This window comes from Pipra filicauda, unplaced genomic scaffold, assembly GCF_003945595.2.
Source record: "Pipra filicauda isolate LSUMZ 115617 unplaced genomic scaffold, ASM394559v2 scaffold49_size4853605_pilon, whole genome shotgun sequence".
Lineage (NCBI taxonomy): Eukaryota > Metazoa > Chordata > Aves > Passeriformes > Pipridae > Pipra > Pipra filicauda.
In genome coordinates, this window is record NW_024104642.1 from 3,797,753 (window position 1) to 3,825,689 (window position 27,937).

The 27,937-nt window shown below is 43.0% G+C and overlaps 1 protein-coding gene across 3 annotated transcripts in view; it reads right to left on the reverse strand.

Annotated features, from left to right (window-relative positions):
- Positions 1-663: 663 nt before the first annotated feature.
- Positions 664-27,937, reverse strand: part of LOC114000590 (phosphatase and actin regulator 1) — a 147,139-nt gene continuing 119,865 nt past the window's right edge. For all 3 annotated transcript variants that reach the window (XM_039386661.1, XM_027745000.2, XM_027745003.2), the window contains 5 exons: positions 25,423-25,478; positions 20,432-20,493; positions 10,589-10,729; positions 7,488-7,564; positions 664-5,269 (listed from right to left, as the gene is read on the reverse strand). In XM_039386661.1, the coding sequence (XP_039242595.1) occupies positions 5,254-5,269; positions 7,488-7,564; positions 10,589-10,729; positions 20,432-20,493; positions 25,423-25,478 (352 nt within the window). In that variant the 3' untranslated portion in view covers positions 664-5,253. The remainder of the gene's footprint in view (positions 5,270-7,487; positions 7,565-10,588; positions 10,730-20,431; positions 20,494-25,422; positions 25,479-27,937) is intronic.

A 27,937-nucleotide genomic window follows, 5' to 3' on the forward strand; every position in this document is an offset into this window, starting at 1 on the left:
GTAGGTTTTTTCTTCACTTCACAGAGGCTTCAGCTTGTTACAGCCTGAAATGCTGTGCAACTACTGAAGCTACTCAGGGGAAAGAGAGAAAAAAAGAAAAAGATGAAAAGGCAATATAGATGTGCAGGAAAGGCTCCTCTGCTGAACAGCAACAGCACTTGCTAGTGCTACTTGGCATTTTCTTTAACCACCAGATATTGCCTATTGGACAAAGGCTTGTGAACAGGGAAGGGAGAGCAGAGCTGGCAAATGCTGCATGTTGATGCTGGCAGCTGGCACAGCATTCCCTGTGCCAACAACATTGTGGTGACAGGTGGGGTTTGGTTGTGTTTGTGGATGTGTGTGTGGATGTGTGTGTGGGGTGTATGTCTTGTGCAGACTGTTGGATTTGCTCTTCATTAGCACAGTGTTGGGTACAACTTTAGCAGCAGAGGTACCATCATCCTCCTTTGCACACCTTTGTTGATCCAGCTCAGCAATGGCGCTTCTGGCCCATTCAGTACTTTCCACTGATCATCTCTGCTAAGTCTCACTCTTCTGCTTTGCTCCCCACGGAGGTGGGCAAGCCTGCCTGGCAGCAGGAGGGCTGTATCCTTGACTGCATCCATGTGTTACACTATCAGTCACTGGGATAGAGGGTGATAAAATACACAGGCACGAAAATGCTTTTTTTTAAATGAATTTTTTTAAGAAACTGCATACATCAGAGACAAACAATAATTTAAATACCATGCAGTTTCAGTATGTACAAAAACTAGGACATTAGAGATCCAGTTTAATTTTTTCTAGTTATTTACATCATTTTCATACAGCCATAATCTGTTAAATTACAATACTGGAAGAGCACGATTGACAGCCACCACACTCACTCCTATACAAAGACAAACTATATATATACACTTGGATATCAACTGGAAAATGCAACTGGTGCAGGAGTAACTGGGACACACGGGAAGGCAGGTAATGTGCCCGTCACCTCCTCTTTGTTTACAGAAGTTGTTCCAAGCTTGAGCAGACTGAACACCTAGGAAAAATAATTTGTCCCCTTTCTCTTTCCTGATTTTTTATTAGCCTAGTCATCTCCCATGGCTATTTATACAAAGTGATTTTATTTGCAGGCACGTTAGGGAGCCCATGTATGTCTAACTGTGGGTTTCCACCTCGCCCATCTATTTTTATGAGTGCATGTTGGAAGTGCTCCCCCCCTCTTGGTTTATAGTGTTTGCACTGCACAGGTGGCACTACAGAAGTAATGAAGGGTGAGTTTGGTGAGTAGCTGCAGTGATGGCAAAGTGCTGACAGGTTATACATGGATTAGGACAAAATACATTTGTGTAATGGACTCACTGAATGGTTTCAGTTAACATAAAATAGCTTGAAGTCTATTATGTTCTTTTCCCCCCTTCCTTCTCTTCTGATAATGCCCAAGTGTGCACTAGGAATTGCCTAGACATAAAAGTTGGCCTGAGCCTCATCCCAGCAAACTTGCAGCCTCGAACTTCTTCAGCTTGCAAGTACCTACACAGTGGGGTGTAGGGTGGGCAAAAGCCACAACACTCACCTTCCCTCTGAGTCAGAATTATGTTGCCAGGTTCCTGGTAATGCCACTTATTGGGCTTCCTCACCATCACATCCAAACAATCAAAACTTTTTTGCCTAGATGTTTTGGAATTGCTTTTCCAATACCCACTATCTCCCCAGGCCCCCATACTCCCCGTTTCTACTTCATCCTTCCTTAGAATATAGAACAGATGTCACAATAACTGCACATTTTAAGAATTCAGGATTCAGTGGATTATAACCAAAACATTTTTCTTCCTTGGCTCTGGATTATTATCTCCATTATAAGCCTTGGAGATGGATGATAGGAATAGCCATTTTTGTTCCATGTTGATTTTTCTCTTCTCTAAACCTGATGTAATTTCTTTATTATCACTGTTAATCTCCTCCTCATATGAATGAGGATGACTGGTGGTAACAGAGCCTTAGCAGGAATGCCATCATCTTTACATCCTACACATCATCCAGGTCAAAGGGAGAGATACCATGACTGTTTGTTTTGTTTTTTTTTTCTTTACCCTCAACAGAATCACAGCTACTTTACCATGATAGAGATGGCTTTCACAGATGAGAAGACAAGTGCTCAAAAAAACAGATTTAAAAAACAGGGACTAGCAGTTCCCCAGTCTGTGTGCAAATTCCTATTGATGCCAGAGAGGTGGGTGTGCAAACTGAGGATGCACTGCCATGGTCAGGCCCTGAAAGGCTGTTGAAGGATGCCTTGACAAAGGTTACTTTCACAAACTACCCAGACCCAATGAAGCTAAAAGCAAATGAAGTGTCAGTTCTGCGACGTTTATGGCAGTGCCAAACACTTTGTATGGCTTCTTTCTCCTCCCCTTCCACCTTTTCAGTAATGAGCTCCATTTGCAAATGGGGAGAATATGGCAGTTCTTCCGCTTGTGTCCTGGTGTCTGCTCAGCCAGGAGCTAATATAGTTATTAAAAAAAAAGAAAAAAGGTAAAAGAATAGAAAAAAAGCATGGCTGCGTGAGGCTGCCCTGGGGACAGCATAAATCATGGGGCAAGGCTGAGTGTGACAACTTCCCTCTCACTAGCCTACTGAGTCCTGGGATTTCTGCCACCACTGCTGCTTAAATGGTGTCCTTTCCCTTTCACAGTGAACTTCTAAGCTAATGATGCCAGGCCAGGTGTGAGATCTATACTGGGAACATATGGACTTGTTGCTCTTCAGAACAGCTGTGCTGCAGAGCCCATTGCTAATACAGTGTATGTGTAGTCAAAAGCACAGAGGCTTTTTTCCCTTTTTTAAAGCTGTGATGCAGTCTTGTGTGCATGTGTATGTGAATGAACTTAAACACATGAACCCGAGGTTTTAATGAAAATTACCCCAAAGCAGTGTATTCCTGGCTAGTACGTTAAGTGCTCTGTCTTTGCTGCCCTGAGCTGATAACACTGCACACTAAAGGATTTCACCACTGATGCACTTGTATCTCAAGCAACTGTGAGCTGGTGATATAGGGATCACTGTGTATTTCTTCAGAAATCATCACCCAATCTGGGAAGTGTCTGAGGCACGATGCCTCAAAAGTGAGGCACCAGAAACCAGCCGGTTTTTACTTTCCTTTGATCTTCTATCCTACAACAGCCAATTTTTATTTAATAGCTTATCATCCATAGCATTGCAAGGATGGCCATGGATGAAAAAGAAAAGCTTTCCCTTGTCTCAGATAGAGAGCAAATCTGTGAGGCATTGAGTACCACCACTAGGCACTGAGTACCACCACTAAGCGTAGATGGAGTGCATTAGCCTTGCTGCCAGGGTTGTTGGGCAGCCTGGATGCTAGAACCACTCCATGGGCTACACAGGTCCTATTGCTGTACTCCTGCAACCAGAAGAATGAGACAAGGCCTGAGAAGAGGCAGGAGTGTTGGCACTGTGTTGCATTGGCCATTAAATGCTCATGTGCAAGAGGCTTCTCAGCCTGTGATCTGTGAAGGGCAATGTTAGCATGGCACTGGGGAGGTGGACAGGGAGCACAGAAGAGAGGACAGATATGTGGAAGACAGTGAGAAAGAAAAAATTAGTAAAATAATAGAAATAACAATACTGTAGTAAAAAACTTTGGCCTTTCGGTTCAAACTGTCAAAGCAAATTGCTATTACAGAAGAAAAAAGGTGTCCTGAAGTAATAATCCGGAACTTCTTACAGTAATGTTGCTACAGTGCTTTGGGCCACTGTCCCAAAACAATGGCATAATAGTTTCATGTAAGAGCTGGAAAGGAATCCTGACAATGTTTACCCCAGCTTGCTGGCATTATACTAGTTAAGGACTTGATTCTGGAAGGTGATGGCCTAAGTTCAGAAAAGCACTTTAATGTGTTCAGCTTCAGTTAAGCCTGTCAGACATATCCTTGAATGCAGTGAGGCTGTGTGCATGCTTACTTACTGTAGAGCACACGCTTAAGTTGGCAAGTAAACCAGGCCCAGAGTGACCAGCTCTCTGAGCTTTACTTGGTCAGTTTGTGTGTTAAACCACTATAATAAAAATAAATTAAAACCAAAATTAGAACCAATAAATTCAGAAACCTCTGAATTGCTGTCCTTATGCCTCAGCTGTGGGTACTGGTAACAAGTCCCACCATCCACAAGAATGCACCAGACTCCTTTTGTTAGGCCAGGTAACACAATCGGTCATGCTTTGCTCAGAATGAGTTTAGGATCAGTTCTTGAAACACCTGATACAGAGAGGATAGCTATCCCTCATCGAACCCCCAGTTCCTTCTGTCACGTGTCCCTCTGCAGAGCCGGTGGGGAATCCTGGCCTTTCTTGCTGCCTGAGTGCACATCGGCTCTCACTCAGTCACAAGGCCTGGGTGTAAAGACAAACTACAAAAGGAGCGAATGCCATGCAGTGACCATGAAGAGATGGGTTTTTGCTTGCTTGTCCTCAACATTCTTGTCACTTACTGCCAATTGGTTCACAACTGGGTTTAGAAAATTATACTTGAAAGAGATGAAAAACAAAACAGTTGCTGAGACTGAAGCAGCCTTCAGCAGGGAGTCCTGTTCTTTAGAGGTGATACCTTTTTCTGCTTGGAAGCCAAACAACGTCTTCTGACTGGACATAAACTTCTCCAGGGAAAGAAATGCCTTCCTAGTCAGATGATATTCACAGATGAGCTGGCCCCTAGAGTAGTTTCGCTCCTTCACCATTCTTATAAGGTGCTCGCAGCCTGAAAGGAGTGTTTGGTGTAAGTGCTTTAACTCCATAGGTGCTCATCTTTTGGAGACTTCATCCAGGCCAAGTGATTCCCTGAACACCATCTCAGGGCTCTCTGGAGTTGATGACAGAGGCTTGTCAGGATGAGGGCTGCCTGAAGACAAAATGGTTGCACCACCAGCTGGGCCTGAACATATATGGCAAATCCACATGCCGGGAAAGTCCTATACATAGATGCCAAGTCTTGGCACGATTCCCACCAGGGGTATTTTCTGTTACTGAAGCTTGAACCAGCAGGTCTGATGATGCCGCAGTACTCATCACATGTAAATACAATTTTCCTTTTTTTTTTATATTTCTTTTTCTACTCTTTTTATTTATTTTTTTTTTTAAAAAGGCAGTTCGGAAGATTTACATTGTACGTAACAGGGAAGTGAATAATACCAGCACTTATGGTTCCTTTTAGTTATGTTTTGAAGATGGCATAGTAGTAAGGTAGAATTGATCTGCTACGGTCTATGAAACCTGAAACCCAAGGGAAAAAAAAAAAGAGAAAAACAGTAAGATAATATCCTCACGTTTATTGTACATAAAAAATATAGGAAAACTAATTGCTACAGTGACACCATTAGGCAGCTCGATTCTTGCAGCACTGGCATCAGCTATGCTGGCATTGAGGACCCAGAACAGACACTCACACTTCCTTGGTCCTTGCCAGACTCACAGTTCATAGGTATAAGCTGTTTGCACCAAAAGCTACCAAAGACATTCATACTCTTTGAGTCCATCCTATGAGATCCCTGAGTGGGTGATTGCAGATCATCTAGTTATCTTTCAGACCATTCCATAAAAATTGCCTGGTTCAGACAAACCTTGTGCTCTTCAGCCAGAAAAATTTACATACAGCTTAAGTATAATTATCCCTAAATGTTGGAGGCTAAAGAGGCAAATGGAGCTAAAATGGCCACCCTTTCTGCAGGGACACCGCATGTCAGGAGGCCTGGGTTTGTCAGATCTGCAAATATAGTTTTTTTAAGCTTTGATTTTTTACTCTGTTATGAATTAATTAATGTGTCCCACTAGTAAAGTGACACATTCTATGCTCAGCTCATGCAACTGCTTAATAACATGAATAGCTCATTACCTTGCTAATGACTTTATAATGCTGATTTATCTAAGTTTGTTTAAGGGAATTACTTTCTTTTGTTTAAGCATGCTTCCTTCAAGTGTGTATTTCCCAAAGTCACTTGTCTAACCTCTAAGTCCTACTCAATTTCAGGCAAACCTTTATTCCAATTTCTGTTATATTAGTTATGGCTTTGTGTATGCCTGGCCCAGACTTAGTGAGTCCAAGTTGGTGGCTTTCAGATACAAACTGAGTCACCTTAAAGGGTCACTGCTCAGCCCAACGCTGTAAGACAAGGAGAATATTGCCCAAAAGCCTGTGAAAACCAAGCAGCTGGAGATACTTCTGGAAAATTAAACCAAGTCTGTATGTTGTGGGATGCTAAAGGCCTCATGGAATTCAATGGAGCTCTCAATGGTGCTCGACTCCTTGTAGCAATACCCCCTTCATCCTTTCTACATTTGTCACTTCTCCCCTGGAGGAGTGAGCCAAATGTCCCTCAAAGGCTCAGTCACTGGGGTCAATGGATCTAGGCCAATTGTACACCCTAAAGCTTCTTCCAGACCTCATGGCTCAGAAGCAGCTGGCTTGTCTCTAGCAGCACTCCATTACTACAGACCTTAGTGCAACCAGTCTAGCACATGCTAGTAAGGAGAAGGGAAATAGTTTCTGCTAGGCAATATATGCATAATACATGTGGTGAATTTTAATATAATTATTAATTCATACACCTAAAAATCGCCTAATACAAAATTAATTTTGCCTTAAGCTTTTCTGTATTTTTCCTAAAAGTATTGCCTGCATTTTTCATGAGCACCGAGCTGATGAACGCATTAATACAAGGGCAGATCCGGTTTTGCACCAGATCTCACTGTCCCTTGTCTTCAGTACCTAGCACTTGTCTTTAAAGTCTAAAAGGTTGATTTGCGAAGGCCTGACTGAAGCTGAAATGCCAGGAGTTGGCTCATTTTGGCACCAAAGCCAGAACAGACTCAGCACAGGCTGTGTGGGGCATGTGCCCTGACCTCCCAGCGTTCCTCAGCCCCAGCCTGTCAGAGAGGAAGGTGGTTGGTTTGGGCTCATGGATATTTCATTCAGTCTCTACCTTTATCACTAAAAAAAGCCAAAAGTGTAACAAATAGTGCTTCTCTTATAATGTGGATCTTGATATTTCCCCACTGCATTGCCTATGGCTGGACATGGACAGGACTGAGAGATCTGTGGGAGGGATGTGTGCAGTGTGGAACAGCTCTACACTCAGCAGGGTTTAGCGTGTGCTCATTCGTACTTTCCTATGTGCTCTACAAGAGTCCTTTGTCCTGCTTCAGACACCAACACTACTTACTTTTGATCTCAGAAGAACAGATACACAGCTAGAGCATGATGATTCCACAAATAAAAGGAGGTGACACTTCGTTAAACAGACGGCACGCGCCTGCATAACGCCACATAATGGGGTAGCATGTATTCATCTGTGTGTTTCTTTTACAGCCTGTAATTCTAAATGTTGTCTAGACCTCATGGTGTGTTCAGTGTGTGTTGGAGAAACAGCTGCTGGTTGTTTCTTTGAAAACAACAGTATTCATTTATAGTCTTAAAAAATTAATCTCAGCTTACCTTGTTAGATGCCTACTTAATTCATGAACTTCCATTTCAGAGCTTTTAAATTCATTAAGCTCTTTTCGAATGGCTGCCTGCAAAGGACAAATAAACTCATAAATGTATAAATGAGAGAGATTAAAATAAGTTCATTTTGTTCTCAAAACAGTATATTAAAAGTGAAGCAAATAGATAACATTATCAGAGAGAGAAAGACCAACATAAAGACTTAAAATATGAAAAGTAACAGAGATAAACGTTTCCTTGGATGAAGTTACCTAAAGTGACTGATCTCACTTGGGAAGAAAAGAGGGATGCCTGGCTTCCTGCCCTCTACATTGCCTAAGGCTGTGCTCCTCTGCCCTCCTCCTCCCTTCTGACCCAGCTGTATCGTTTGTTAAACCGATTCAACGCACTAATCCAGCAGAAAAATAGCCATGGTGCGGTGGTATTCACCCTCTGTGGCTTGCCCATGAGGGAAAAGAAAACCAGGGGCACTGGCAGGAAGAGAGATACTGAAGAATAAAAAACCAGAGGGGATGATTTGGAGGAACTCAGCTGCATGGAAGAGGTGGCACTCAGCAGAACTGGCTCAAGTCCCAAGCCCAAAGTCAAGACCTCTGACAGACCTGTGATATTTGTAGCTCATAACTGGATTTCACCGTGAGTGTTTGGAAGGGACATGCAAGGCGGTTCCTGTGGCCAAACACTCCCATGGGTGCAAGGTGTGTGCCATTGCATTTCTGTGGGATGCTGAAAACTCGTGTCTGCCAGGAATTTTTCTCAGTGAAGGAAATCTAAACTAGTATGAGTAGCATGAGCCCATAACAGGGCTTTTGCAACAGCCACTGACCCAGTCACCAATTACTTTTGCCTTGATAAGCCCAAAGTGATAGATTTTGCAAGTGTTTTTCTAAAGAAAAGGCCCCTTGTGCTCTTTCTGCACAGCTTTGGGTTTTTATTTCCCTTAGAAGTGCCTGTCAGGCTCTGCCTCCATCCATCAGGACAGAGCGATGGCTATGCAGCAGCTCAAGGGCCTACATTCAGCAGACCAATCTGCAACTGAAGTGACTGTGAAGGAGGCCACAGGGGCTGCTGACTCCAACAGGGTCTGAGATCTGTTTCCCCCTCCATCCCTCATCTACTGGAGAGATGCAAAAGTGCCCTTTTCCTTCCCCTAAGAGTCAGACCTGATAAAAATGAACTCTGATTGAAGGCAATTCCCTCCACCAAGCACACAGAGCAAGATTTTCTGACAAACAGAAAAGCCCATTGCTAAAATCTGTTTTTGCAATAAATCTAGCCTGTGCTGACCAATGAAGACGGCTATTGAATCAAAGCTCTGGAAGAAAATAATCTTTTATAGGATGGTGTGGCTTTGTCAGGCATTTTAGAGTTTATTTCAATTTGCCTGGCTATTTTTTCCAACAGTGGACATAGTGGTGGGGAAGAGCAGATCATCTGAATGGTAGAAATCAGAATACTGCCCACAGGACCCAACCCCAAAAAACAATCTATTTGCTTCCTTATGCCATAAGGGGCATTAATATTAGCATGACAAACTCTCTTCATCTGATGATACTTTGCTAAGAAAAGGTTCGTTTGGAGAACTTAAGCCTTTGCTCTAACTATTGAATTTGCACATGCGTTATAAAAAAAGTGATGTCAAAGTACTTTGCCTTAATACTAAACTTTTTACCAGGTTACACTTAATAGTAGTATTTCATGCTTGTTCTTTTCAGAGACATAGGATGAGGTAGAACTTCTCTGGAAACCAAATCTTCTCCATGCCCAGATGAAGTTTCTCCATGTCTTTCATCCCAGACAAGCCTCAGTTTCAGCTTGTCACCCATAAATAATCAAAGGTCCAGTTGGGAGATTTATTCCCTTCCTCATTTACCAATTAAGAGAATAAAACTAAGTCAGTTGACTAAGATCTTGTCAAACACGATGAGATAAAATAGGAAAAGCTAATTTAACCCAGTATATTATGATCTGTGGACAGTCCAGAGGAAGTTTTTCATGTTTTCAGATCAGTTTATGCTTTATTAACTTATTCACAGCTAATTGAAAAAAGCACTCTGTCAAGGAGGAGACCAATGGTCACAAAACTATACAAATCTTTTGGCTCAATTATACAAGTATAAGAGCTTGTTCTTTGTGAATAAAACTAAGAGCACCATCGATGAGTGGCATGTCCAGAAAGCCTGCTCAGTCTCTAAACATTGGACATCATAGTCTCCATTGCTGCATGAGTGAGTTCCATTGCAAAGAAATAGTCAAGGCTTGAATTCAGGCACCTGAAAGTCTTTAAAATTACAAGGGCATCACAGAGCAACTGTAAGCATGGGAATCACTGATCAGCCTCAGAGTCCTTAAAAGCATCCATAGAACATTTAAATCTTTTTCCTGAGGCACCATTAAGACCTTCAGAATGTTATTGATATAATTTGCCATCACTTTACCCTCTCCGCCACCAATATTGACAACAGAGACACCATTTAGTGGAAGTCTCTCTGGTGCTGAGAGGGCAATGCCATCAGTATCAAATGTGTGCCTTTTCTTCATCTGCAGGTCTCATGCAATTTCAGTTCAGTGCTTAAAATACTCAGTGGTAGAAATCCCAAGCAAAGGCCCCTATTGTAACACACCAGAGAGAAGTTACCTGGCTTTGGAGGGACGGAGATACCTTTGCCAAACTGACCTGCTGGCATTTTCACACCCAAATCTAATCTGTTCTGTCCTGTCCTGGTACAGAAATTCTGGCACCTGCTCCTGTCACACTGCTCTGCTAGGTCTTGCTGGAGCTCTCAGCTGGCAGTGTTAAGACCAAAATCAACGTAAAACGTATCAGGGTTGTCATTAGGACCTTTCTCAAAGGGCTTGGGATTCCTTCACTCTCCTCGTTTCCATGCATATAGAAACCTTCTTGCCAAAGGGTTATGATTCAAACAAACCAACCTTGTGAATGGGAAAAAAACACAGGTGTGTTGGGAAGGGAAGTCAGGTGGGGGTTTATTCCTTGACAGCCATGGGACCTGTGGGACCTGAGGGATGCCACTTTCTGCTACTTGCTCTGACTATTCAGGTCACGGCTCTTCCAAAGTTGCTCCACTTACTTTGTCGGCGGCTGTGAGTCGTGTCCAGGGTTTGTCTGCCCTCCGGTCGTAGTCCTGCGCATCTGCCACTTCTACGTAGTCACTGAAGCGGATGAGGATCTTCCTCTCACGTAGCTCTTCTACTGTGGGCCTTTGACTCAGCTGCAGGTTTGAGGAAGAAGTGGAAAAAGGCATCAGGACTTCTCTTTTTTCCTGCAGAGTGCTGCTTGGGGATTTATTTTACTACAACCATCGTTATGTTAATAAGAGGGTTCACACATTCCCAGTACTTTTGTTTTATCAACCTTTCACAGAATTGCCCTCTTGTTATAGCACCATAAATATCATCCTATCTTGCTGCCAGAGCAGTCCACTGTTCTTTGGGAAGCAGCTGCGGCTAGAGATCCCAATCCCTGGCTGAGGTTGATCACCGCTGGCAGAAATAAGATGTAATGCAAGAAAGTCTCCTAGTGCACTGATGTCCCCAGCAAGAGACAAAGACCACAATGCAACTTTACCTGCACAGGGTGTTCACTCCCCAGCCTTCTGCTGCTCTGTGTGTGTGGTCCTGTGCTGTCTAGCCAGAGTCAGGGCAAGGCATGAAGTGGCTCCTGCCCTGAATTATGTGCAAACGGTGACAAACAAATTACTTTATGATTCGGATATCCTGCAGACTTGTCTTTACCTCTAGAAAAGGCAGGCAGGATGACTAGTGCTCACTGAACTTTTCACTATTGACTGCTCTATTTTGTGTCACAGCATATTTGGCTTTTAACAGTTTATGTTGCATGCTATAAGCAAAAAAAAAAAAAAAGGGGGAGGGGGGAAAGTCAAGGGTGGATTCTATCATGTCAGGAAAGCATCTTCATTATTCCAAAGCGTTTCTTTCAAATTCTACAGCAGAATAGGCAGCCACAGTCAAAACTCCTCTCAAATTAGAAAGAGTAGAAGAGTAGTATGCTCACAGTCCATGTATTGCACAGCCAGTTATATGGATAGGGACAGGCATTAGCTTTCAGGGATCAATTCTCCTTGGATGCACAGCATGCTGCTTAATGTCAAAAGCAATTACGGAACCGTTTCTGAAGAAGGTGCTACACAGATATGTGCATGTGGCTGCAGATTAACTGAATAAGTTTCACTGTTAGACTGAAACATTTATAACCAGGATACATCCGAAGAAATAATATCCTGATAACAAGTACCTATCCACTCACTAGAAATAGGTGTGTTTTGCAGTACTTCACCCTTGTGAAGAGCGAAAGGTCTAAATATTTCATAAAATGTTTGAGATTATTTTGCAACATCATTTATGTTCCTGAATCCACCTTCCTCCCAAATTAAGTCTCTCAGTTCCCAGCATTTCATCTTACAGGAAGAATTAAGATTCAGAACAGCCAGGATACTAAGTGGAGGGTGAAAAATCCCATCTTTCTCTAGCATCTGGGTGCCAATGCAAGAAAGCTCCACTGGCCCATCCTGTTTCTGGCTTTGAGCCTGTGTGTTTGTTCTTGGCATGAATGGTTGTCTTCCTCTTCTCTTGTGATGGCAGGTGACAGTGGGCTGCTCTCCTTACAACAACGGCCCTGAGCATGCACCCACAAACCAGGTTCAAACATCTCAAGTGGAGAGCCTGCAGAGCTGCACTAATGCCCTGCCTGTGAGATGCTCAGGAAAATGGAAATGAGGATGGAAATTCTATCCTTCCTGGCTTCAGCCCAGCCATTTTGCACACACAAAATCCAGAGAAATCAGGGAAAGAGAGTGTAACAACTCTAGCAGAGGGGCACAACTCTACACTCTGCTACATGTTGCCCTTGTCTAGGACAGCTGGCATCAGTCAAGTCACAGCTCAGCAGTTCATGTGTTGTCTCCAAAGCCATTTTAGGATAAATTATGATACTTAATAGTGGGGGAAAACTCATTGCTGGTTTGAAAAACAACTTTGAAACTTCTGAATATTGCAAAGATCTTAAAACTAAACAGTTTTTCACACCCATCATCTTCTATGGGAAGCATGATGTTTCCTGGGGCGAGCTGCTCTGCATGCGGCTGCCACACAAGATTCCTCCTCTTTCACTCAAAAGCTTCCCAAGAAAAGCCCTATTTCCTATACCCATGCTCAGGCCAGCCATGCTCAGGTCACCGAAAAGCATGTACACAATGAGGTGAGCAAAAAACATTCCCTTCTTAACTCAGGCTACACGTTTTGGGGACTTCTTTTTTAAAAAAGCAAAATGTATAAACAGCAAGCATAACTTTTTTGCTTTTTTTTAGACAACAAGATAAACATATCTCTGAACTAGAGTACTGTGTCAGAAAAGCCAGAGGGCACAATAAAGTAGATCAAAGCACATCTAGATTTAAAAGTGTTATTTTTCATTCTAACAGAATGAAATTCTAACTAGAATTGGTTCTTCAGCCTCGAGTTCTGATACCTACACCTATGCCACCTGCAAGCCAAATACACACTGCAAACAAAACCAAGAAAAGCTAAGTGCTATACCACACTTGGATTATAATCACAGTTATGCTGAGTGACGGTTCTCTCTGTCCTACAACTCATCTTAAATGTGGTTTCGAACTGGCAGGTTTTTCTAGCAGCCCTTATACTAGGAGCTGCAGGTTTGTTAGCACTGATACATTATTATACGGATAGAAAAGCACAGATCTGCTTTCAGTTATTGAAAATCTAACCTCTGACTATGGGAATAGGGAATCTTTATGCTGAAATAATATTATGACTACACCCAAAAATTTCAAAGATAAGGGTGACACCTTCATCTTTACTTGCATCAACTGCTTCTTTTCCCAAAACAGCATGAATTAAGGATGGATCACTAATATTATCTGTACACTTCTCAGCTTTTATCATCTTAGCACATAGCCTAGATGTTGCTTCAGATTGGAATGGAATTAAAAAAGAAACCAAAACAAAAATGTCTTACTGCACGGAGTATGACAACACCAACAAAATACAAAATCCTGTGAATTAAACTGTGTTTCTAAATGGCTACAAGGGAAGTGGGAATTCCTACAAGCTTTCTAAGCTGGAAGAGGACTTTCAAAAATGACCGACTCTATTTCACAGCTTCTGTCAGCTCCTGACATTAGCTGGCTCTCAGGTTTGTGCTAATCCAAGTGATGTGCAAGTTTGTAAAAAGGAGAAGGCAGGTGGCTGCTGATACAGTGAAACATGCCATGCCAGGCTGCTGTCTAGGAGGTGTGAGGAAGGCAAGAGCATCAAGGGCCACAGAGATGGTGATGCTTCTGCTGGCAATGTAAATTCATTGTTGGTATTTACTTCAGTGCCTCACTGGTTCCTAAACAGCTAATCTGGTTTCCTTTGTGCACTGAGTGTGGGTAAAATCAAAGAAATAATACTAAATGTTAAGGGTCACGTGATGAAGTAAGACACATCTCATATTTGCAAATGCAGAAAATCAAATCAGGTGCATCACCTGCACTGAAACTCAGTGGGAAACTTCGATGTGTGTGAAGAGCAGTGCACTGAAATAGATGTGAAAAAATGTCAAGGGCATAAGCATATTATGAAACTGGTGTTAATGTACGTTTTTCATTCTCAGGTGACACCTGAATGTAAGACAGACTAAAATCTGCTTCTTCATCTGAAGACATAAAACCATTGCTGCATATTATTTTTAGATGCCATGCCTTTGCTTCAGAAACCTACAGCCAGTGCAATTTCAGGTAGTTCTACACCCTATCAGAGTGGTAAGCAGTGTCTCCATCTCCACAGAGTGGGGAAAGCAAGTGAAGCACAGAGACCAAGCAACTGGCTCAAGGTGACCCAGGAGGCCTGGGGCAGAGCTATGAACAGGAAAAAAGATGCCCTGACTCTCGTGCCAGTGCTCTGGCTGTGAAAGAGTCCTGAAATCCATAGCTGATATCACGTAGTTCATGTGTAGCCATAAATCTACATATATTTCCATATATAAAGACATGCACACAAAATACATTCAGTACATTAAACCAAAATGCCAATCTGATCATGCTAAATTTGAAGAGATGGACAACCACACTGAGTGATTTCCTAAAAACCATTAATTAAAGTTACATTATTTGAATGGTTAACAAACTCCCCTGCCCTTCTCATGCCATTGCAGAGATTTCTTGTGAGCTGCTAGGTGCAAGGGTCTTGCAGTATGTATGGGCTTCCAGAGGTCCCTTAACTCTTGAACAGCTGGGGAAACAGCTTTGCAGAACAGACTCTAAGCAGTCCCACTGTAGGTTTCAGTTCAATCTGTGTCCACGTTGAGGGCACAGCTCGCCTGAGATCTCACCTTGGAGTTCATTTTTATGACCTGTGTGCTGTGATCTCTTGGGTCAAAATTGCTTAATGCTACAGAGTCCTTCTTGAACAACACCTGAGAATGAGCTCTTCTAACAGGCACATTCAAAACTTACAGTAAAAGGACATGGCCAAGGACATGATGCAATTGTCTGAACAAGGCAGTGGTGCTCCAAGCAGGGAGAAAGGGTTCTTACTGAGCTGGAGCCTTTTTTACTTACTTCTGTTAATGTCAAAGGGATTTATTGTGTGTGTCTGCACTTTTTCTGTGTGCACCACTGGGCATTTACTTTTCTATTTACCTATTTGTGAAGATTTGTGAGCCGAGGGAGCAGGATAATTTTATTGCAAGTGACTCATTATTTGAGTGTGAATGTCATAGTTTCAAATTGCCCCCCTGGAAGTCGGGGGCTGAGAGGTGATTGGGTGCCAGGGCAGCCTCCCCTGGAGAGCAAATCACCGCCCGTTTTGTTCGCTCCTGTGAAAAATTATATATACACAACCGGCGGAAATTGTTGGCAGTCTGCCTGCTGCTGTGTGTGGGTGTAGAAGGCCAGGGGTGGCAGGGCCTCCTTCTTCCCCCTCCGGGGGGAAAGGGGGACCGTGTGGCCCCACAACTCTGCCTAATCCAGGGTTGGAGGCAGCATTGGAGTGAGTGTGTGTGTTGTGAAGGAAGGGGTTCACAACACCTGAAGGTAAGAGGGAGAGAGGAGCCAGGCCCTCTTCTCCCCCCCACCTTTTGCAGTTAGGCTGTGGAGGGGGGCTTCTCCTTTCCCTCTCACTGTAAAGTGGAGGGGAGGCTCGGCATTGGAGCCAAAGCGGACGGGCTAAACGCAGCTCGGTGCCAGGGAGATAACCCCAGGTGAAATTGGAGATGGACCAGAGACAGGCCTGGAGGACGTCCCTGCCGTGATTTAAACGCAGGACAGCCGAAAACACGGGTGAGGAATGAAGATTCCAAGACGCGTATGTGTGATAAGCTGAACTACAGCAGCACAGAACCGAGGTATGAGAGAGAATTACACAGCAGAGATGGCACAGAACCAAGGAGAAAGGACTCAGAGCTATCTTCTTGGACTTCATGAGGAAGAAAGGACTTCAGCAAACAGCTGGAGGTTGTTCAGGTTCTCTGAACACTCCCATGAGAGAGAGACTGGGTACCTATCAGACCTGAAAGGCTTTTCCTGGACTGAATTGAAGGAGAAGCTTAAAAGGACCGATAGAAGTTTATAATATTATATATATAGTTGCTTTTAGCTGGTGTAGTATTTATTTGTGTAAAATAAATGTATATATACTTCCCCTTTCCCCTATAGAAGCCTCTTGCCTGAAAGTTTCTCTTCAGTGTTGAGATAAATTGTGGGAAGGGGTGGGGGAAGCCTGGAAATTGGATTTTGGATTTTTGTGGTGCCTCAAACCACCACAGTGAACCAGGGTAAAAATCCCTTACGAAGTGAATGGATTTGTACTAATGCAAAAGCAGTAAATTAGGACAAGTCTTCTTATGTCTTGTCATAGAAGGTCAAGTTTTCCTCTGTGTATCCTGTATCACCTATAGATACAAATGGGCACTTTTCAAGCTTTGATACTAAGGCAATTTGGAAGGGAAGGTTTAACACAAATCCCTTTGTCCTCGGCATGAAGCAAGCCCAAGCACTGACACCAGGTAAAGAGGAGAGGGACGTACTATTGCCAGGTTGGTCTTGGGATTTAGTCAAATGCAGAATGCTGAGTTTGCTCCCCTTCGGTCACAAGGAAGCTTGTTGTCTTGGCACTTCATCATTGCCTGCTCTGTTGCCTCGTTAAAATGTTATGGTTGTTATTTAGGGAAGAAACTAAGGTGAAAAATTACAGACCCTAGGCAGCAGCACACACAACGCCCTCTCTCCTTTGCTCCCCACTTTTTGTGGTAAAGACATAGGAGCAGCATGTGATTAAAACGCCCCGAAGACCTTTTCCTCTGACTACAGATGCAGTTTATCCAAATTAGCTGCTAACCTTTTTTTCTTCTCTGACCTTTCCCCTCCCTTCTGCCTCCCTCTCACCTCTCTCTGATGAGTCCCACTTCTCACAAGAGTTCATTATTTTCAACAGCCTGTGCTGATGCAAGCCGGTGGAGGTCAAGGAAAAGATTGAAGATCTTCAACCAAGCAAGGCATTTCCCAGTGAGGCACAGTGAACAGATAGTTTAAATTGTATCAGGGCAGGAATTTAATGGGAGCAAAGATTTCAGATTATTGTATGGATTTTAAGAAACAGCCACACCTCACCACTTTGCTTGTCGATATTACAACTCTGAGATATTTCATTTTGGAGCTAGACCTCGGGGAAATATATGCTATTGGCAGTGGGGTGATAGGAAGCAGTAAACAGCTCTGGGGATTGGGTAGCATGATGCCGTTTAAGGGAAGAGAAAGTAGGAAGAGTTTTATTCCTCTTTGCAAGTGATTTGTAATGTCTCCTGGTAATCCAGGCTACGATTCTCTCTCTGTAATGGAAGTCCTCAAGGGACATTCAGGCTCGTGTTAATTGCCTTGGAGCTCAGCCAAATTCAGAGAGGATACATTCCTGGGGGCCCAGAATTCCATGTGGCCATGACCCATCCGCGACACTTCTCCCAGAGGGCCTCTGCACATTAATATTCGTGGAATGAGCTTGGGGTCAAGACCAGTGCTCAGAGAAAAACCTTCCTAATCTACATATCCTTCCACTCAAATGTTCCAAGTCAATGTGCCTGAAGCTGCTCAGTGGGCCCTGAGGTGCAGAGAGGGAGAGGACAGGGGTGGCTGGATGGCAGAACCCAGCCATAAGCATCTCAGGTGACAGGCAAATACGCTTCACCTCTCCTTCCTCGGGCAGGAGAGACACAAACTACTGAGAAACTTACCCAGCAGCATTTGCCTCCATTTTGTTCTTTGAATGGCAGCTATTCCTCATCCCCAGTTAATTTGGAGTTAGATGAGTCTGAGAGGATGAAAAGTGCTTAAAGGGGCAGCTCTCTATAGGTCACCTGATTTCTTTTTAATTCTTTTTTTTTCTTTAGAAATTGCCTGTCCACATGATGAATTCAGCTGGATATTTATTGCTGACTTTAATAAGGCATCTAGACCTAGCAAGGTAATCTTACTTATTACAGTATGTCATGTTACAACTTATCATCATAATACTCTAACAAAATGTCAGTGCTGAAGGAATTTTAAGAACAGCTTTTTAATGGATGGAGCGTATTGTTTCCTTGGAGTTGGAATGTCGCCACCAAAAAAACTGAGGACAGTAGCATTTCTATCCTGCAAGGTCAAAAGTCGCATCAGTGGCTCCTACAGAACCCCCTTCCCTTCTTATGACCAACTATACACAGATACAAAAGAGGCAACATGGCACACCTTGCTTATGTTGAATTTACCCTGTGGGTATGTGTGTGCTTTAAAACTCAGTGCAAACAGAAAGGGCTGCTGGGCAACAGACTCGCTGTGCTCAATTAAACTTCTGCTTGATCTGAGGTTTAAAATCCTTTGGTAATAAGACTTCAGCACAAACCGACAGAAGGTGCCTGCCACTCTGCTGTAAACACAACGGCACATCTGGGACATGCTCATGAAAGATCCAGCTGGGGAATAACAACTATTTTTGCAGGATTCACTAGGTGGTTGGCATTTCTAGTTGTTGTCTAAAACACTTGCACAGTTTATTCACTTATTTTCTTTAGTGATTTCTGAGCTTTTATGATGGTAGGTTTGGTAGGTGAGAACAAAATCTGTTGTTAGATCAGGCCTGTGGTTCTTTCATTAAAATTACATGTGTCACTAGAACAATTTACAGCGGTTTAAAAAGATGATCCAAATCAAACAATAATAAGTCAGGTTGCTACCAACCTTACAAAGGTTGGGGAGAAAAATCTTTACTAGGGAGGAGGCCAAAAAAAAGGCTAAAACGAATGTGACTGGGAACAGGGGTATGTACATTAAAGGGCTGACTGCCAGGGACTTGAACTGATGCTGCTCTTCCCGTTGTTTCTGCTTAGAAGTGCAAACAAGACAAAGCAAGAAATCTTACAGAAAACTGCTGAGGTTTCAGGGAGCGGACAATGCTGCAATACTGTGGCAGCCTGGGCATTTTAGTTGAGCATGTGGCTGTGGCTTCTGCCTGCAGCACACAGTTCATGTGCTTTGTACCTTTTCTACAACGTAGTGGAGGATGGGAACCATATGGTGATGATGCCAGCTCAGGTAGCAAGCCCTCTGTTCTTAGGCAGCAGATTGGGTATGGGTAGCTTTGGTTTTTATCTTTTACAGCAGTTCCTCAAATGGCATCAAGCCTTGGATTGGATTCCTGCAGATGTTCACCCTTCAATGTACAGGGAAATTTAAAACCTGGTAAAAACTGTATTCCTAGCCTTTGTGCAGAGCCTACGTCCCACGAAACATCTGCAATGCAGTTAGGATCTTTTCTTTCAGGCTGTGCTATGAGGGAATGCAAAACCATCCCTGTCATTGTGGTCAGGAATTTAAGTGTTTTAAAAATAATATTACAGCTCTCTGGGCCGCAATCTTAGCTCCTGCAGACACAGCAGTATCCCCCCACCGGTGACCAATAATTCTGCCTATTTACTTGAACTCTAAGGCACGAGATTTTTAACCACGAAAGAAGGCAATCCAGTTCTCTGAATGTAACCTTTCCATGCATATTTAGAGCCCTTTCCTTGTTATTATTTATACCATCAAAGTTGTGATCACATACGTCAAAAAGACTAAACCACCTAAAATTGTACAGGAAGGGAATGGTGCTGCTTCACAGACATGTGAGTTTTTAGGGGGCTTTCTCCACCTCTGGAGATAGGAAATACGTCAGTGGTAAAATAAAGTTTATCTGCAACAACAGGATGGATTGTTCACCATGTAAATTGGGGCATCTGTTGACATTTACACCAGCTGCGAAACTGAATGTGTGTATCTGAAATGACTTCTTCAGTTTGAAGAGTAAATGACTTTCAAATGGCAGGAAAACCAAACCCAAATGATGGTGTTTTGTTTGTCCTTCCCTGCCAATACAAGATAGTGTATAGTGCAGAAAACAGTTTTGCAAATGTTTGTCTCTATTTAGTTTAAATACCTCAATTGACAATCTCCCTTTCCAGAAAATGTTTAGTTCCCAGTTTATGGGGGGTTTTGTGATGGAATTTTAAAATGCAATCAGCATTGTTTTAACTTTGCTCTCTGTAATGTCTGCAGAAGCCATTACATTTACAAGGAGAATTGGTCCTTGTAAATGCTGATCTCTCTATCCTTCACTATTCAAAGCTCCTTCAGTGATGAAGACTAGATCTTCTTTTGTCCTGTTTGAAATGTTACCAGCAATAGCCTGCAAAGTGGTTCCCTTCACTTTCTGTGGACTTATACCCTGTAACACTGCTGATTTCTTTTAAAGATTTCTTTTAAGACTTCTTTCACACTCTACTTTTGAAAACGGTGATGAGGAAAAGGAAAAAGGTAAACAACTGTGCAGTAGGGAGAAAGTTACAGTAGTGTCATAATAGGATCCAAGTTGCTTCTCACCTTACGTGTTAATCTTCTCTTAATCTCTCGTTTTTCCTCCTGCTCCTCTTGCTCATTCCGGGCTGTAAAAGATTTACAAGGATCTCAGACTGTGAACTCATCAGGCATGCACGGTATGCAACAAAATAAGCCTTTCCATCAGTATATTAATGTTTCAGGACCTCTCTGATGCACAGTATATCCCTCTGGGTCTGGTGAACGTCCTCAATCTGTAGCCACTGTGCTTCTTCACACGCTTCATAAAACAGCTACAGCTTCCTTCCTTTCCCTATGTTGGCACCTCTTCATGTGTGTCACTTTCTAGAAGGGCTGGGCAGTGAGCCAGCTATTCAGAAAATGTTATCTCCCTGCCCACAGGCCTGGTAGCCTCAAGGGGTTCAGCTACGATATGGTCGGATTCTGCAAGGCTGCAAGGTCAATGGCTGGGAAAGAAACACGTCCTTTTTTTTCCCATCCACAGAATAATTTCTTGCAGCTACTTTTTGGAGATAATAGAAAAAAACTTGAGAATAGAGGTGCCAGGCAAATTGTGTTACTTCCCATGACCTGAGCAAAGGAGAGCGTGTCCTTCCATCATGAGCCTTCACAGCACCACACTGGGGCATAAAAGCATATCCTAGGGCAATTCACTTTCAACATTAAGCCAAAAGATCCCATGCTACAAGTTCTTACCAGGACACACCTCAATTATTCTCCCTCAAGAGAACAATAACATTTGAATATGCCAACCCTTATTCAGCTTAGGAGCAGGCTGTCATGCGTGTCTTTATATTGAACTTTACCAAAAGTCACTAAAATCCCAGTTAGGATCTGTTTCCACTGCTTCATTGATGACTGAAATGCTCCTTACTCCATTCATCCCAGCACATAACAGGTAAGAGCAAACACAACTCATCAGTTTTTCCAGTAAGTACTCTATGCCCCTGCCGTGATCTGCTTTTCACTCAGACAGGACTAGTTCAGGCAGGAATAACTCTGCAGGGAAGATTATGGACCTCAAAGGCCAGTTTAGGATAGGCGCCTTGATGTAAATTATTCAACTCTGGACTGAATTAAACTCAAGGGGGAGATTAGTTCCTCTCTGCTGAACCTGTGGAAAGAGCAGACACCTCTGGCAGAGTGGCAGTAACAAACCACCAGCTGTAGCTTCTTCAGCTGTGAGAGCACCAGTCAGCACTCCCACTAACCAACTGCAACAAGCCAGAAATAATATATGGAGCTCTGAACTTAACAGAAGTCTGCTCACAGTGGAGGGGATGCAATGCTTCAAACCAATGCATACAATATTGGGGCTTTCCCCACACAGAAATGAGTCCTCAAGTTTAGAGACCACAGAGGCCTCTGAGCAGGTGAGAAGTGCTAGGCTGGAAACCAGGTTTCTTGCTGCTCAGGACAGGCTGATGGGTCTATCACAACTGCTCACTGACTTCAGCAGGACTGGGAAACCTCCAGCAAAGTAGACAAAGAGCCATTCAATGTTATGATGTTTCACACTACACTTCTGATCTTTAAGTACCATTTTACAAAAAATACTGCTTACATTTTCAGAAAGAAGGAAACTGATACTGGAGTAAAAAGAACATAAGTCAGCAGGGAGTCACAGATGGCTTTTTAAGTGATCACCAGAATACCTACACTGATAAATGTAATTTTCCTCTTTCAATGGTGCCTGTCCCTACTGGGCTGGATTCACTTCAAGCAATTGATTCTCTAGCAATATTTTTCTTCCCTTTGTGTCTCAAATTTGAAGGAGTTGATCCTGCAAATGCCTACTTTCAGAAACAGGGCCACTAATAAATCCATGTAAGATTAAGCCAGAGAGACACAGCACTAAATAGAGCCCACAGAGAGTCAGGGTAGAACTGCAAGCAGCAGAGGATAAAACTTAGTTATGGCCTTTCGCTTTTGTCCTTGGCATCCGATGTCTTTCTTTTCTCCTCACTCTTAGCTCAGCCACCCACCTTCAGAGACAGCCAGGCAGGCTGAAGACATTGGTTAGGTAAAAGCTGGAAATTATGAATACATTCTTTTCCAAAACTCGAAAGTGACTTTGTTTTAGCTACTACTTTGAAGTTAAGTCATGCCAATCTTGTGAAACTATAAAACTGATGCTTCATTTTATCTTATGTGTTCAGGAGATGGTGTTTCTCTAGACCTGTATGTCAGGGTGGGCGGGTGCAGGTATACAATTTCCTGGCCTGATTTCTGTTCCAGTGTGAAATGTCTCCAATACAGTCTGAGGCTCTCAGAGTCTACCCAACCATCATTTCTGTGACAAATTTATGCAACCCTGACTGTGCCGGGCTGACAACTGGACTTGTATCCATCTGCGAAGAGGCACAGGGATGGTGCATGGAGGGGATTGAGACATCCTTCCTCATAAACTTGGACAGCAAGTATTAACTGCAAAAAGTGTTCTTTAGTCTTCAAACTAACCCTGCAGGCCTGGACTTCTCTCACTACATGCCTTTGACTTAAATACGAGTCAGTGAATTAGGTATACTTCAGTGAAGGACTCCTGAAGAACCAGTTGTCCCTGCTCTCTGTTTCCTTGCTGTGACTGCTGTAATCTTACTGTTGCCATCAGCAAGTAGTGAAACCTGTGCAATGGATGCTTTGCCCTAGTAGTTCGATAAGGATAACTCATAATTATTGCAGCAGCACAGAGGGAGGAAGTGTTCAATTCATGTATTAAGACTGGCTGTCCAACCACATTTTGCCTCATTTCTTCCCATCAGGATGGGCAATAATGCAGTTACACGTGTAATAGGAACATCATGGTACCAGACATGACACTTGAATCAGGGAGATTTCAGCTTTAACTGCAGAGGAAATCCTATTTAGTCTACTTGAGAGCTTGCTAGGTTTTCCTTTGTGTGTGTGTGTGTGTGCATGCTCTGAACTGGGCTATTGCAAATTGCTTGACCTGCTTATGCAGAGACTTCACACTCTTTTTATTATCGCTTCCTAAGTCTCTCTTTGTCTATGCTCCATTATATTTATTATAATTCTCAGAAGTCTAGAGGAAGGATAGAAAGTGATGTACAAACCAGACACTATTTATATTTACTTGTTTAAGGATAGAACATGTTTGTGCTCCCTTTTTTTAATTATGTAACTATTTTAATTTTTTCTTTTCTTGCTGTGGTTCACCAAAAATTGGAATGCCTTGGAAATACCACATTACTCTTTCCTGTAATTAGGAAGCTGTTTGTCTACCAAGACACACATGTTTTGGGGCAGATCTGGGCTAAGGAATCAAGCTACAAAAATTCCATTTAGGAAATACAATATGATTCTGGATTCAGGGTAGTATTTTCAAACACCCATGTCATTTAAGAGCCTTTACTCAATTATAAAAAGAAGCTAATGCTACTCAGAGGATAATTCCTCTGAAATGTAAGAGATCTTCAGGGCACTGTGTGACTGCTGTGCTTGGCAACATGACCCTTAGAAATGTCTGCAAGGCACCCAGTGTTGGCCTCTCTGCTGACACTGATTCAAACACTGCTGCCAAAGCAGCTGCCCAAGACCCCCATCGCCCCCCAGCCACCTTCACTAGTGCCAGGGCAGCGTTTACTGGGCACGTACCAGTGCCAGGTGGTGCATGACACGTGTTTGTTCACAGGTCCCAGGATGACAACATGAGCTGCCCGGAGAATTGGCCTCTGTCCCTCCTCGCCTGAGCCTGGCACCAGTCACGTTACACGTCCCCCCTCCTCCAGCTGTTCTGCTACCTGCCTGTGAGACAATCATATCTGGATGTGCCAACTATTTCCCTGGGTTCTGCCTCTGACTTCCTCCAGCAGTAGGTTATGGGAGTTAGGGGTAGACAGCACAAGCACAGCTAATAAGAGAGGGCTTTTTCTGGCAGACTCGAGGTTGCCCACACCACTCTGCTGTTTAGTCTTTTCTCCTCTTTGCATTGACAGTGCCACTCTCTTTGTCTGCCACATGTCATAACATGAACAGAAAAAAAAAGATGCTGGGCATTAACAGTATCATTAATCATTAATCTGCTAAGAATTTGTTTTTGAAGTATTTAATCAATGAATTCTGCTAATTTTCAGGGAATTAATCTTCTGCTAACACATTTTTATGATTCTATACAATGCAGTTATTTGAACAAGAGAAGGAGACATTATGTATAAAGTATCATTAAGGAATACTTTTTTTCTGCATTGATTTTTTAAAATTTTCCTGGAATTATGCATTTACTAACTTAAAAAGGCAAGAACTTGTTTATTTTGCTCTCTGTTTCCAGAGTAACAACAATTAGTTGAACACTTTTTTGTTTTTTAATATTCAAACCACTTCAATGTGAGTAAAGAAACTGCCATTTTTTTCCTGTTCATTCATGAGGTTATGAAATTTGGACTCAGTCTAGCTTCCCTTGAAGCTGGTGGCAACGTATCTACTAACCTAACTTGGATCAGTCTCTAAACGGTATTTTGTCCCTTTAAAATATTACATGTTGAGGATCTACCAGCAAGTTTTTGGCTGATTTAAAGGAAGAGTTTCAGGAGACCATTTCAGGAAATAACCCCGAGTCACACTGCATTCTTTTTTAAATTAAATAAAGGCTCCAGCTAGTGTAGATTGCTGAGAAGATTTTTAGGAAAGCTAATCAAGCTATGCCCTTACTAACTTACACTGGGATGCTCATCTATGTAAGTGCCACGTAAAATAGACTTTTCGGGATGACTGACTCTCTGTTTGGAACATGGTTCAGCATCTGGGTCTTTTTTCTCCATAGGTTTTTCATTCTTGCAGATTTACTGACTCTGATTTTAAAGAACTGTTTCTGCGGCTCTAGATGTTCTTACAGACTTCCATGCTTATTTGCATTTATGATGCCCTTTATTATTTTTAATTATTATTAATGATGCATACGCAGAATAGTTGAATGTTTATAAAAAACACCAAATGTACATCAAAACTAACCCAAATTAGCTGGCTTCAGGTTAAACGTCAGCAGAATCAGGACTTACGTTTCAGTATGTTCCTCTGCTCCAATTCTTCAGCAGTTGGCCTCTGGCTCAGTCGTCTGCGAAAAAAGTCCAGGATCAGTTTTTGGACCATATCACATTCTCCTCAGTTCTCTTTCTTGAAGAGTTATTTTGGGGTGTGAAAGGCAGAGCAGAAAGCACGGACACTGCTCCATTATGTAGTTGGTATGCCCCAACCATGCGTGACACAGACCATGCTTCGCTTTCACATTTTCCTCTGTTTTCAACTCACGAAAGACAAAATACGTTATGTCATCTTAGGCATGACTCTCCCACCCCTACCCCAGGCAGGGCTGCTGAAAGCTAAGCCACACAGATGTCTTCACTTAATTTCCTTCCTTCCATGCCTGCTTCCTGACTCAGGCAAGTATTTCTAGCTAAGATCCAGCTAACCCTCTCGCTGCCCTCTCACCAGCCTCCTGACTGTGCCCCATTTGTTCAAACAGCATTTCAACACACAGACAGTCCACAGAAAAAACAAGGGACGGTTTGGCAGTGCTGAGGGTAGAACAATAGCAGTCCTCCTCCTCCTCCACACACTCACTTCCCTCCTCCTCTGCCTCCTCCTCTTGTGGCTTTTATTAAATCTTATATTGAAGAATCAATGTGTCTTGCTAATCAACCTGTATATAATAAGGTCACTAAACCCACAATCTAATTACAAATGCAGACTCTGTCCATAGGAATGATCTGAATATTCAGAATATAAAGCAAGCACAAAAGGGTCTTTGGAAAACAAAGTAAACCAGGGAGATGACATCAGAAGTCAGCACTGTTGGGCATCCTCATACTCTTATCCGAGTCAATGGGAGTTTTGTCAATGATGTCAGTGACAGTACAGAGCCTCCTCTTCCTTCAGACATGCTCATTCAGAGACATTCCCAACTTGAGGGCCCCAGTCTCTGCCAGCTGGACCATCAGTTTCCCTGTCAGTTACTGGGTACTGATAGGAAACGTGATAAGAACGCTGGCTGCATGGCTTTATCTTCTGCAGCGAATGCTTCCTCCAACCCAGGGCGCAGCAGCTCACTGAAATGGAGCTGTCTCTGCAAGGCTGGATGAGAGATATTTGACATTGGCTCCTCACAACACAGGGGCTGAGCTGCTGATGCACACACATCCCCAACCTTCTCCAGAGCCACGAGCTCGCGTGTGCCTGTTCAACATCCCTGCCTTCACATCCTGCAGGTTGCACAGGGCTGAATGAAGCACAAGCAGTGGTTAGGAACCCATCCGCTAAACCAGCTGTTTGAAGGTAAAAGTACTACAGGCAGCTGATTTTACACAGTCTGAAGATTTCCACCAGTAGAAGTGATACCAGCCATACATCCTTTGGGAGCACATTACACCACAAAAACAAAGCAGTAGAACACGGTCCTATTCCAGTGCAGAATTCAAAGTCAGGAGTTTTGTCTCTTTCCCAGCTTTTGTCTCTTTTACTATCTTTAAGATACAGTAGCTGTTGCTAATCGGAGACTTCCCCTTAGGACTTTGAAGCAATTAAAACGACTTTATTTCTAGCAGCAGATGAGAACCAAAGAGAAAAAGTTGCTACTTTTATCCTCAGCATGTGTGTCTGCAGGAACTGTGTTAAGTTTTTAATCCCCTGCACCTTGATGCTTTTGAAATTTTGGAGGGATGTAAGGGATGGAGTCTAGCTATCCAGTGTGTGGAAGGCTTCTATAGAAACAAACATCGCACAACAGGTAAAAAGGGAAATCGGTCTGAAGAAAATGCTCCCAAAAAGGTCCTCCTCTTTCCAAGAATACAGGGATTGAAGGACTCAGCTAACAGTTCTGTCATGAACAGTTCACACTGGAACATTTTTAACAGAAGGCAGAAGTTTTATCTACCTACACAGGTGATTTGCAAAAAGGACCAAGTCTTCCACGTGTTTAGTGGGGTACCTGCCATGCAGTAGATGCATTTAAACTAAGCTTTCATTCCAATGTGTCATGGCTTTCACACAAGCAGACAGAGATTTCCTCCAAGTTATATGCACCCTCTACTCCTGTGCTGCTCAGGACCTATAGATCATGGGATTCTTCCCCACACTGCCTGGTAGGGCCCCTAGTGAAAGCCAGCCAAGAATACCTGTGTTCTCCATCAATAGTCAAATTACTGTACAGAATCTATTATCCACCCTTTTCAGGTTGCAGAGTGGTCCTGCCTAAAGGATGACCTCCATTTTTAAGTGATGCACTTACGCAGCAGAAAAAGCCATGACAGTTTGGACAGATTAATTCTGGAGATCTGAAGCTATCTGCATTCATGGGTTGTCAATCACTTTTGGGCTCTTATAATCCCAAGAACTTTTAATAGCAAGACTTAGGCAGTAGGAAAAGATAAGGTACCCTTGTAGTGGAACAAAATCATAACTAGTCCTTACAGTGCAAGCAGCGAAGCACTGCTGGAGGATGAACAAGGTAACAAACAGAAGCTGTGGAGGTTCCTGGCCTCCAGTACTGGTGTCTGCTTTCATGTCCATGAAATGCTG